This window comes from Ricinus communis, chromosome 2 (genome assembly GCF_019578655.1).
Source record: "Ricinus communis isolate WT05 ecotype wild-type chromosome 2, ASM1957865v1, whole genome shotgun sequence".
NCBI lineage: Eukaryota > Viridiplantae > Streptophyta > Magnoliopsida > Malpighiales > Euphorbiaceae > Ricinus > Ricinus communis.
The window spans coordinates 2,424,587-2,436,679 of record NC_063257.1 but is presented as its reverse complement, the minus strand read 5'-3'; the positions used below and the strand labels follow the sequence as shown (position 1 = coordinate 2,436,679).

Below are 12,093 nucleotides of genomic sequence, written 5' to 3'. Positions count from 1 at the left end.
CCAACATATTTGCCCTCACAGTCTGCTGTAATTTGAAAATAAGAATATAAGACAGAATTGAAATTCCCATATATTTCTTGATTCTCATCAGAGAAAAGCAGAATACATGTTTGAGTAGGCGCAAAATAATAACCGCCGCTCGGATCATATCAGCTTTGAACAAATGACATCAGATGAACTTATTTGAATGGCAGCCTTGAAAGGGCATCAGCTATGTTTTGACAGTGATAATCTTTTATTCTCGATTATGCTCGTGCAGTTGAATTTTGTATGTTATGACTTGGGATCGTATGGAGTGTTAATCAGAATGGGGAAAGAAAGCCTTCCCTCATACATATATGATCTAATAAGTGCTGGGCCATTCTAGCAGAAAGCAGATAGTATGCTCCCTGAAATTAGTCCTCAGCCCAAAGAGGGCCCCTGCTACACTAGTTCGTGTTAAAGTAGTTGCCGAGTATTTTTGTAAAAAGAAAAGAAGAAAAGAAAGGAAAACTTGAAATTTCATAAGAGTTATTGGCTTTCTAAAAAACAAGCATTGCAAACCAAAGCCAGAAACTCGAACTTTTCTGTACGGCCCAGGTTTCCGATTAAAAACCTGAAAAAATTGCAAAGTATTACAATCCACTGGAAGTCAAATGTCAAGAATCTGCAAGTTAGCTAAAAATCAATTCTCAGGAGACCAATGGAGGCAGATTAAGACGAATGAAGGAACATTAACGACGGATCAGGAATAATGGGCCAAAAGTAATCCGCTGGAGGCCCACTAAAAACAGCCGTCATCAGACTCTGCCTAAAATCTAAAACATCAGTCTCGAGTCTTAACTGAAGCAGACTGACTAGCACAGCGAGAGTAGTGTAATTGGGTCCCATAATCCTTTGTCTAAAGAAACGATCTTCGCCATTAATCTTAATCCAACGGTTGTAAACTAGTATATCCTGTGTTTGTTAATCTGGACCTAGGAACATGAAATCTCAGCACATATAATATTCTAAAAGGGATGATTTAACGCGAATCCGTACCCGCAACCTTCCATAGAGAGGAAACAGATAGAGAGCATGACACTTCTCTTACTCAGATCTAACGATGGCTATCCTATTTAATCCGATCATTAACTAATTACCACTATCCCTTTGTCAATTAAACAATGGAGACAGAGCTTAAAAACATGAATCCCGACCTATCCAAAGCTGAACCGGAACCGGAACCAGTTCGAGACGAAGGGACTAGCAAGGATGACCGCCCACTCCTGAAGTCGGACTCCGACCAATTGCAGAGGCAGAGCATCGAAGAGCTGGAGAAGAAATTCGCTGCTTATGTACGTAAGGACATCTACGGTCCTATGGGACGTGGCGAGCTGCCGTTGGCCGAGAATGTGTTGTTAGGCATAGCGTTGGTGACTGTTGTGCCGATAAGAATCGTGCTAGCGATAACAGTATTGGTATTATATTACGCGATTTGTAAGATTTGCACACTGTTTTCTGCGCCTAATCGTGATGAGGAGGAGGAGCAGGAGGATTTCGCGCATGTGGAAGGGTGGAGAAGGGCGGTTATAGTGTGGTGTGGGAGATTATTGTCTAGAGCTATGCTTTTCGTGTTTGGATTTTATTGGATTAAAGAGACTTACAGGATTCTTGAGGAGGAGAAGGTACTTTCTTTTCTTTTTTTTCTTCTTCTGCTATAAATATAAGATACTATTATTGCACATTAAGTGTGAATATGGGACTATAGATATTATTTTGGATTCTGTATCTAAACTTTTTTTCATTAATATTTATTTGAAATTTCCGTAAATCCAGTACGTTAGTCTATGAAATAATTTTATTTAATAAGCTTCTTTATTGGTAATAAGAAGGTCAATTGTTCTTATTAATGCCATTTATGTTTTGGTCAGAAGGAGGGAAAAGATGCAGAATCAGAAGAAGAGTTCGAAAGACCTGGGGCAATAATTTCTAATCATGTCTCCTATTTAGATATTTTGTATCACATGTCTTCTTCTTTTCCAAGTTTTGTTGCCAAGGTTTCTTCACATTTCTCTTTCCTTTTTACTCTATTGACTTACCTAATATTGGACTTTTAGCATGGCTGACCCTTCTCTTCTATTGATTTTTTATTCTAATCTTGCTGAAGAGATCAGTGGCTAAACTTCCTCTTGTTGGTCTCATCAGGTTAGTTAGTTAGTGGACGTTCTCTAATTGTATTTATGGATTGAACTGCAGTATGATAATGTAATTTTGCTGGCTTTGTTTTTACTCGTATATTTGGTAGTTTGCTTTCTTTGTTGTTTTTATCTTTTCTTCTTCTGTTGTAATTATGATGTGTGTTCGAGGTTTTCTTTAATTTTGTTTAGGGGGTTTTATTTTTCACTATCAAATGACATGTAAAATGTTTATTCTATCATTAATCAATATTTATTGGAATTTTCATTCTCATGGCTTGGTTTTGACAGCAAGTGCCTTGGTTGTGTTTATGTTCAGCGCGAGTCAAAGTCATCTGACTTCAAGGGTGTTGCAGGTACACGGATTGTTATTTGTTAATTTCTCTATTATTTGGTGAATGATAAAAGATGTGGTTTTCTATACTTGTGTAGTATCTTCTAACTCCTTATGTTTGAGCTATTTCCTGACTAAGAATCTGTGATAAGTGCCTATGTAGATATCGCATCTTTTGATGTGGGTCAAGCTGAGTAGCCTGCCTGCCTGTTGACTTAACCTTGTGTACTTGATACTTGCAAGATAAACTTAAGAACACCTTCTGGATTAGCAAAGCTAATAAGTTACCATTTGTAGAAAATTCATTTACTTCTGGTCTGCATTAGGAGAAAGGGATCTACTTTTGAATTTTGCGTTGCATGTTAACTAAGATAACCACAGGACTTCAAGCATACTAATCATAAAAACTGTATTTTCTTAAATGAAAAAGGATTAAATAAAATTTTCAGTCTATAGAACACTCATCTCATACTTTAAAATGATAATATGGTCTTGTGCTAGATTTTGATGCCATTTGCACCTTGCAGGTGTTGTTGTTGAAAGAGTTCGAGAAGCTTATGAGAATAGGTCTGCTCCTATCATGATGCTTTTTCCTGGTTAGTATTGAATACATTATTTTCTTAGTGCATCCTACATTTCATGGTGCATGTTTAATGCAATCTGTGGGTACTTTTCTATCTCCTTTTTTCTTTGTTTTCTCCAAATTGTGGTAAGTTGATGTTACCTGAGCAGGCTTATAGAGAATGCAATATTCCATTTTCTTTTTAAAACATAAATCCTTTTGACATTAATCTATGGCAGCCCAACATACTTACATTTTATTACAGAAGGCACAACTACAAACGGAGACTTTCTTCTTCCATTCAAGACGGGTGCATTCTTAGCAGGAGCTCCTGTTCTTCCAGTGATTCTGAGATATCCCTATCAGAGATTCAGTCCTGCCTGGGATTCAATATCTGGGGTGAGTTTTGTAATTCATGTCCTATTATTGCCCTTAACTAGTTCAGATGATATAATCTAATTTGTTTCCCAATTGGATTAGCTTTTTAATACATTGTCCTGAAGCACCATATTTAAGACATTGAAATTTTTTTAAAATTCCAGTCATTAGATGGTGGTTTGGAAATTATATCAGTAATTTATTTGTGCTTTATGGATTGGCACTCTAACTGCTGATAACGAAAGTTTAGCTTGAGAAACAGTATGAACTTACTCAAAATGAATACAATCTCTTTTAAGCTAAGAGAAATCAAATTTGAATGTTAAAATCCCACAAAGAAACGATTAATGTGCAAATAATTGAGCTGGAATCTACACTGAACCAGACTTCATGGGAAGTGAAATAAGAAGTTGGTTTTCTTGTCACAGTGAGCACCTGCTCAGTAGATACATGAATGGAACGGGAATCTTTGCTATCTTCTTATATCTTTAGGGTATACTTCTAAAAGAATGAGACTAGTGCAAAATCAGATTTGTTAATGTGCATACCACTCTTCTATGTAAATAACTATGTAAAAATATTTTACTTATGTACCAAATATGTAGGCCTGCAGATGTTCATTTTTATGATATACTTTTGAGTTTTGTTTTAAGTCTCAGTGTGTAATTCCTTTGCAGGCACGTCATGTGATTTTTCTCCTCTGTCAATTTGTAAATTGTATTGAAGTGACGCGACTACCTATTTACTACCCATCACAAGAAGAGAAGGATGATCCAAAACTATATGCTTCTAATGTCCGACAGTTGATGGCTCGTGAGGTTTGCACTTCCAATTATTGCCTGATACCGAAAGTTCCAGAATAAATTTAAAGAGATATAAGAGCCTATCTTATATACTTTTTAGTGTTTTAAAGTCAAACATAGTGCCAGAAATGATTATAAAACCTTGATCTTCCTAGTTAATTTTTAGATATGTACAGAACACAGGAGACCTGGCAACATAAGGATACAACTTTGATACCAATCAAAGACAAATTTTTTAAGGACTTTGAATATAAACTTGTGGTTTGACATCTTGACTTTTGTCCAAATTGTTCAAGTCTCTTTTGTTTAGGAATCATCTATGTCTTTTCCTCTCTAAGTCCCAAAAGTATTGATATTACCGAAGGCTGATCTTTAAAAAGCATGTGCTGAACGCATGGTAGAAACATACAAGTCCAATCTATTATATATAGCTATAGCAGCAGCTCCGTGAAGCCAATTTCTGTTGTTTGACCCAGCCTAATTGGTATTGACAAGACAATGCTCCCCTCAAAACCTTATTGAACCATGAGAAAGTTATATGTGTTCTAACTTGCCTGTCTAATATGGTGTTCTTGTGACATGTTGTCTGCATATACGTTTTCTGTATTGTTTGACCATATGACCTGAAGAAAATCTGAACTTAGCCATGTAGCATTTGTTGAAAGTGGGCGTTATTAGGTTGATTCCATGTCTCTATATGGATTTTGATAGAACTATGTTGAATTTGGCATTTGTTTCAACAATTGTCCATCTTTTGCCTGCAGGGTAATTTAATCATGTCAGACATTGGACTAGCTGAGAAGCGAGTATATCATGCTGCTCTCAATGGTAATAATAGCCTGCCTAGTGTTTTGCATCAGAAAGACGATTGATAATTTCATGGACTCGCTCCAAAATGATATGTAGTCTCAGTTGGGCTTCTTAGTTTCTGTTGGTATGTGCTCATAAATGTCAAAACACGGGGCGGTACTCTCCCCCCTTTTTGCTAAAAATTGATGTTAGAGTGCCATTGTTGTCTTGTAAATTCTCAAATGGGAATTGTGGTCATTGAATACGTATTTAAATGTGATGGTGGATCTCTATCAAAGCATCTGTGGTTTTAAGAGCTTCCTGGGATTTTATTCATTGGTATTATGTTATGCATTCCCAATGAGTTTCAAAATGCCCTGAAAGCCTTTTAGATAGAACATTGCATCTGTAAATCTGAAGCATCTCTTTCCTGTTCCTGCAGGTATGTTTTGACAATGCTAATTCGGATACGCCGTCTGTCTGTATATTTCATTATGATTTTATTATAAACAGAAAAGGCTAACAATATAGAGAATCATGTGCAGAATCAGCATATCTGATTGTCATTGCTTAAACTGTATTTACCTGGATATGTAGTATCGCTGTGGTCATTGTAGAGCTTTACTGGCGTTTTTTGAAGCAGGCCATTTCTTTTGATTTCACATTGTCATTTATAGTAGGGATTCAGGAAATATTTCATTAGGAGGCACTGCTTAAATGAAATTTCATATAGAGATTAACATTAGTAGTTTCTGATCTGTATTACATTAATTCAGTTTCTTTACAAGAAATCAGCCGCTGAGATTCGATTCTTTCATGCCGTTGATGTTATATATTTCACATAATTGCTGTGACTTAACATTGCTGCAAATGTCTCAATACTCGGTTATTCTTTTATTTTTTCCGATTATCAAAACAGAGTTTCAATTTTCATTCGTCGTGTGAAATCTAATCCAGTTAAATTGGAAAGCCTGTTGCCTTCATCTTGTTGAAAGAAAACGGAACGACTTTTTGGAGGATTAGGCGTTTATAGAATAGGTGGCACCACGTAAAAGAAGTTGCTGCTAGAATGCGTAATTGCCTTAAAATAAATAAAAAGCAATTCACTCTCAACAAAGCGTCATATTGCAGGTGTATATACAACCTAAGTGAACTGCCAAAACAGCATTAAATGAGGCAATGGAAGAATCCATGACTAGGATTTATGCAAAAATGCATCTCCGAAGCCAGCTTTGACATAGAAAAAATTTTAAGGCAAAAAACATCTTAAACACTTAAGGGGGGCGCTGGATACATCTGGGAAGCTTCTTTTCAGGCCAAGAGAGTTAAATTAGCATCTTAATGGTTTTCACAGCAGACTAGTGACATGATCATGATATACAAAAACCATTCCTTTCAGCTACTCCCCATTAGCTTATGGACAGAATAAACCCCAGATGCTAAAAGAAACTCTTTCGCTAAAAGAAACTCTTTCTCTGAAGAATGTTTCATCTTTCCTTGAAGGACCCATTTATAGACCTTTTCAGTTCCCATGGTAGACAGCCTTTCAAGGGCGATTGTAGAAACATTGAAGAAGTTGACAGCTGCTTTTGCCGCATTGAGATTGAAGATAGGCAGCTGAAAGCACTTCTCAACTTTCTCCTCTCACTGTCATATACCTGGCTGTTGGGATCATGCCGTACAGAAGATATCTTGAGAGATTCAGGAAGTATGCAGTTGCAAACTGAACCTAACACAAAACAATTAAAGATAAGGGGAATAAGGATCTATTTGAATATCAGTGACCTTTAGAAGGTGACATCAAGCACCCCAGGCAGATTCAAGTACGAGCCATGGAAGAAAGGAGCTCTGCTGCGAGCTGAGTTGTGAAGGGATGTTGAGGCAGTGTCATGGAAATGGAAATTTATGGAAGCAAGTTCGGTTGATACCATACTTATAAAATATTTATAGACAATGTGGCAAATTGGTTGAAGGAGAAGTACCTATTTTTGCAAGTCGATTTACCCATTTTGGAATTGGTTTCCCAGTTAGCTTGTAACAGATGTCTCTGCAGAAATGGTTGCAGTTTTTAACAATCAAATGATATGTATCACCATGGTAGCTTGCAGCATGCCGCTCCATGAACTCCCTGACCTGAATGGGATCCAAGCACGTTGTCCCTATGAATATTGACTTTCTGAACTTAAAGCCTGGACATTGCCGAGGTTCCACCTCAAAAACACCACTTGTCGGATAGTCATGAGCTCCAAATGCATATTCTACACCATGAACTGCAAAGTGCATATCAGGTAATCAGAAAATCTAATGCAACAAGAGAACTTTTTTTTTTTCTTTTTTCTGGAAACTTCTTCAGTCTGTCAATTAGTATCAGTTTCCCACTTTAAAATATTTATGCTTAAGAGACTCCAGCCGATAAGTCTTTATTTGGCAGACATCATTATCTCTCCCCAAACAAGAAGAAAACTTCTTGTACTCCAGTATAGTCTCTTGAGCTAGAACCGACATTGCACCGATGAGAAAGTAGATTAGGATACTCAACTACTAAAATTTTGTCCAAGTACAGAATCAAGGAAAGCTACAGTTAATCTCTAGACAGGAAAATAGAATATTATGTTAAAGAATATGCATGAAAATAGTTAAAGCATTACCTTCCACACCAGAGTGGAAGATACCAAGGCCAGCCCAATAGACATAGCCATTCATAGGTGTCAAGTCATACACATTGAGATAAACTGGTGCAGTGCCTGGACCATAGCTCGCTGACCATGGTTTAGGAAACAAAGAGAAGCGGGTGGCAGATTTGCCTTTCAAACGAAGGGGCATAATGGATCTCCATCCTTTCTTTGACCCGAATTTCATATTTCCTAAAGGGGCAAGGCTGAAAGTCAACTAATGCCTATTCCCAATCTGCAAATATAATAAATATAAAGTATTAGCCCTCTAAAGCATAAATATTTGGAATTCAGGAAAAGTTGAAGGCTCAATGATTTTAAGGGTCATATACAACACAACAACAATTCTCGTGGAATCTAAAAGATAAGGTATAACTCAATGACTGTTTACCTTATTGGTTTTACTTAAAAAAAAAAGGTTAATTATTAAGATCATTATTCAACTCTTAGGATTTTACTGGTTCAACTCCCATATAAAATCTGATTTTGGTAAATTTAAAGAATAAAATTGCTTTAAATTCTCTCCAGAACGCCTTTACAATTCACAAGCAACAAATACAGAAGACATATAGTGCAACTCGATACATGAACCTGCTTAGTGTTAACTTGAACCACAATTGATCCAACTCAAGGACAAAGGACCAGGATATTACCAAAGAAGTCCAGAAATACAAAAACTGAAATTAGATAGTTTCATATAAAATATTTCGTACAAAAATAAAAAATTCGGATTATCTACAGACTTGTCAACACGTTAGGAACTATTTGCATCAGCAGACGAACGTAATTACTGAAAACTAGTGATATTAGAGGCCACTAAGATTGGCTGGGAGAAAGATGACAAAGTCGAAGTCAAAACATTAACAAATTCTTATCCAACTAGATAGAGTTGGCAAATAGAAAAGAATGATAAGCCAAAATATAAACAAAACCCTCAATCAACATCAAGTAGTTATGTAATAAATTCTCATGAACTCCGCTCCTCAGAAGAAACTGATACCGAAAGCAATCCCCTTCAAGCCGTAAATTTGACAAGGAATCCTACACATCTTTCACTACAAACCACTGAATATTCCAAGCACTGATTTTCTCACCATGACATAATCTTCTTAAGTAAGGGCTTCCAAGCAACAGCAAGTTTCAGTAATTTTTTTAACTCCGAAGTTCAAAAGCTAAGCATTGTATTTTCGAAACAAGTAACTAATCTTCAAATAAATTGGAATTGCAGTATTAAAAGAGAACTCAAATTGGGTCCTCACGAAAGACATTGACGGCTTTAAATTTTAATAATGTGACAAGAATTATTTCAGATCTAGCTGAAACCACTACCGTGAAAACACACACACCAAAAAAATTAATAGATCAACGGGTATAAACAAACAGCAAACTGGCCGGTGGTAACTAGGAGCTAAAAGATAGCAAGTTAACAGCAAAAGAATTCGCTTGTCTTATGAGTTATGACTAAGAATTCAAGAACCCAGAAGGAAAAAAGGAAAAAAAAAAAGAAGAAACTTTGGTATCCTAATCCCAGTAAACAATAACCCCCAAGTTTTCTTCTCTCATTATGAACTTTCCCTTGAAAATTTTCAGGAATCAAAGAGACCACATAAAGCTATTGACACTAAAGAAACGAAGAGCAGCAAACGAGGAAAAACTCTTAAAGCAAACAGGAGGCGGGGACAGAAAAGAAGAGACTTTAAAGAAAAGAAGAACTCACAGATTTAGAGAGCGCAGTAGCAGCAGACGCAGCCATTAGAGTCCATGAAGCAAATATTCAAAAACAAGAAAAGAAAATGAAAGAAAGAAAGGGGCCCTAGGTAATTCTGAAACACTCGCTCATACCTGACACAAACCAACAAAGGAGAAAAAAAGATTGAAAGAATAACAAACAGACCAAATTCCCTCTCTCTTTCTCTTTTTCTTTTTCTGTGACTGTTATGTAACACACAAGTTTCTAACTTCAGAATGCTAAAAATCACGGCAGAGAGCCAAGGCAAAGGCAATATCTTTGGGTTTGGGTCATCAGGTCAGTCCTTAGTAGAGAGATAAAAATGGGAATCTTTTTATTTATTTTTCAGAAAATTAAACATAAAAAGGAAAAGAAATATGATGAGGATGACATTGCTTGTGATCCTCTTCCTGCATTTGTACGCGTGCCACTTTTTCTCTCCCCCCTTCTTGTAATAATTTTTTACCATGAGTAACTATTCTATTACTGCAGTTAAAAAATTATCAGAATGACATTCAAAGTATCGGGCTCAATAATTGCTGAATTTCACATGTTCATGATGAATAGCTGTTGAAAGTATGAGTTTTGTTTTCTTTTTAAATTATGTATAGCACAAAGAATTTAATAGCATAAATAAACTCCAACACCTGAATTATATAAATATTTTTATTTTTAAATATAATAAAAAAATTTAAATATATAGTTGATTCAACCAAGAGATATAATATATGGAGAGCAGGAAAGAAATTTCAAAAATATAATAAAGACAATATCTTATCATGTATGATTACATGCTTTATAATTTGAATATCAGTGAAACAATAAGCAAGAAAAAAAAAAGATTTAAAAAGAATAAACAGACTTGAACTGACCATTTAAATTCGAAAGCAATTGTTAGTTAACGGATAGTAGGCCAAATCTTGGAGGAGAAGGTGCAAAAAGAGAGTCTTTAATTACAACTAATTTAATTAGTTAATAGTAGTATTAGGAAGTTGGCATGTCCATCTCAAGAAATGTAAGCGATGTACGTAATACTACCCACCGTTTTATTAAGTGGTTGATGTTTCTCTTCATTATTATTACTGCTTCCCTTTGTCTTTTAATTATTCCATTTTTGCCAGTTTTATTACAGGAATTTATACTTTTTCTATTTTCTTAATCAGACGATAACATATATTTTCTGGTCTTCAAAATGGTTATTATATACTATACCATAAGTATTTGCTTGCTTAAAATTATTATATGAAAGAACCGGTTGGGGGCACACAGTTTAATGAATGGTGCATGAAAATTATGATATATAAATAAATGAATCGGGGCATCATTTTACATTATATATATATATATATATATATATATAAAGAGATATAGAAATCAAATAGTAAGAACCCTAATACAGGTGACATTGTGCCCGATAAGACAGATGATTGAATCGTTAACAAAAGCCAAAAATTGGCTGTTATCGTGCATGAACTGAACCTAGCAATTACTGTTTTGGGAAACAAATACAAATGCAAGAAAATCAGCTCAGCTGAACCATACGTTCCAATGCATGTGTTGCAATATTATTATTTCCTATTTCTTATTTACAAATGAAAGGACTGAACCCGTATTTAAAACCTTTTAGTTAAGTTGGTCCATGCATTTACTGTTCAACTAACTATGTGATGCATATTTTATTTTATTGAGTCAACTTTTTCATACTTAAGTCTTTTTTTTTTTTTTTGGTTAATTCACTTTGATAGATATTCAAATTTGAGTGATAATATTGAAGAACAGAGGGCATGGGTCAATCTCCATTTTTAACTTTGGAATTAGTATTGCTATGGGTTTAAACCCCTATCCAACACTAGCTAAAACCCATGAATGTTCCAAGATAGATGAGTACCTTTATGATCACACCCAAAAGAAAAAAATAGGGCGCCAGCTTCTATACATATTTACAGGGATGTACAGCTGGTTGGTCTCTGCCCGCTGCCATAAGACAACCTTTTGCTTCATGCTCTTCTCGTGTCTACATACTCTTCTCTTCTGCGATTTTTCATCCTTCTATTAATTTGCCATAATTTAATTTACTTTCTTTTAGTTTCTTAGTTAACATTTCGAATTCAAGTCTCAAAGACCAAAGTAATTGAAAAGACTCTTATAATGAAGAATTTATAAAGAAAAGGAAAAAAGACAAAAATAATTATATATGCTTTTGTTCTTTAGACTAGTCAAAAATATGTTAAAGTATCATGTTTATCCTTTTAGTTAAGTTTATTTTTGAACAAAGTGAAACCTACATGACACCTTTTTAACTATAACAAAAGATTTGCTTCAGTAGTAAATGGGCCAGTACCCTTGCTCCACCACAAAGAGAAAAATTACAGTTGACAAAGCAGACCTTAGCCAAGAGATCAGGGAGGAGGGAAAGATGATCACCTTCCATCTGCCAAGATTTTAAGTTTGATCTTTTGAAAGATCTAATCACGAAAGCACAAAACTGTGGGAAGAAGTGTAGGCAAGTCAGTCATGATGGCAACAAAAACAAGATTTTAAGAGAAATATGAGAAGAAGTGTTTATTTTAGTATTTTTCCTAATTTATATAGTGAGTTATATAATAAAAAAATATTATTTATTACTATTTATTATATAAATAACAACTTTTTAGTAAAATTAATGAATTA

At 35.1% G+C, this 12,093-nt stretch overlaps 2 protein-coding genes across 5 annotated transcripts; one reads left to right on the top strand and one right to left on the bottom strand.

The window, feature by feature from the left end:
* The first annotated feature begins 992 nt into the window (after positions 1–992).
* LOC8288892 (lysophospholipid acyltransferase LPEAT1) lies at positions 993–5,839 on the top strand. Of its 3 annotated transcripts, XM_002510304.4 has the most exons (9): positions 994–1,646; positions 1,893–2,018; positions 2,129–2,166; positions 2,448–2,512; positions 3,018–3,086; positions 3,318–3,451; positions 4,108–4,248; positions 4,998–5,061; positions 5,465–5,839. In XM_002510304.4, exons 1-9 carry the CDS (start codon positions 1,146–1,148, stop codon positions 5,473–5,475), a joined length of 1,149 nt encoding a protein of 382 aa, XP_002510350.1. In that variant the 5' UTR covers positions 994–1,145; the 3' UTR covers positions 5,476–5,839. The 3 variants fall into 3 exon arrangements, with proteins under 3 accessions (XP_015575280.1, XP_002510350.1, XP_015575277.1); XM_015719794.3 differs by lacking the exon at positions 5,465–5,839 and having other exon boundaries at positions 993–1,646; positions 1,896–2,018; positions 4,998–5,338; XM_015719791.3 differs by lacking the exon at positions 5,465–5,839 and having other exon boundaries at positions 4,998–5,338.
* A 245-nt stretch (positions 5,840–6,084) lies between these two features.
* LOC8288893 (deSI-like protein At4g17486) lies at positions 6,085–9,794 on the bottom strand. Of its 2 annotated transcripts, none has more exons than XM_015719804.3 (4): positions 9,412–9,794; positions 7,671–7,929; positions 7,005–7,292; positions 6,085–6,751 (listed from the first exon to the last, which is right to left on the bottom strand). In XM_015719804.3, the coding sequence occupies exons 2-4, from the start codon at positions 7,879–7,881 to the stop codon at positions 6,510–6,512; spliced, it is 741 nt and encodes a 246-aa protein (XP_015575290.1). In that variant the 5' UTR covers positions 7,882–7,929; positions 9,412–9,794; the 3' UTR covers positions 6,085–6,509. The 2 variants fall into 2 exon arrangements, with proteins under 2 accessions (XP_015575290.1, XP_015575294.1); XM_015719808.3 differs by having other exon boundaries at positions 6,085–6,745.
* Positions 9,795–12,093: the final 2,299 nt, after the last annotated feature.

Coding starts and splice junctions, on each gene's coding strand:
- LOC8288893 (XM_015719804.3), bottom strand. CDS start 7,881: ATGAAATTCGGGTCAAAGAAAGGATGGAGATCCATTATGCCCCTTCGT. Junction 7,293..7,670: donor CTTCCACTCTGGTGTGGAAG/GTAATGCTTTAA, acceptor TGCACTTTGCAG/TTCATGGTGTAGAATATGCA. Junction 6,752..7,004: donor AAATCGACTTGCAAAAATAG/GTACTTCTCCTT, acceptor GTTTTGTGTTAG/GTTCAGTTTGCAACTGCATA.
- LOC8288892 (XM_015719791.3), top strand. CDS start 1,146: ATGGAGACAGAGCTTAAAAACATGAATCCCGACCTATCCAAAGCTGAA. Junction 2,167..2,447: donor CCTCTTGTTGGTCTCATCAG/GTTAGTTAGTTA, acceptor TGGTTTTGACAG/CAAGTGCCTTGGTTGTGTTT. Junction 2,513..3,017: donor TGACTTCAAGGGTGTTGCAG/GTACACGGATTG, acceptor TGCACCTTGCAG/GTGTTGTTGTTGAAAGAGTT.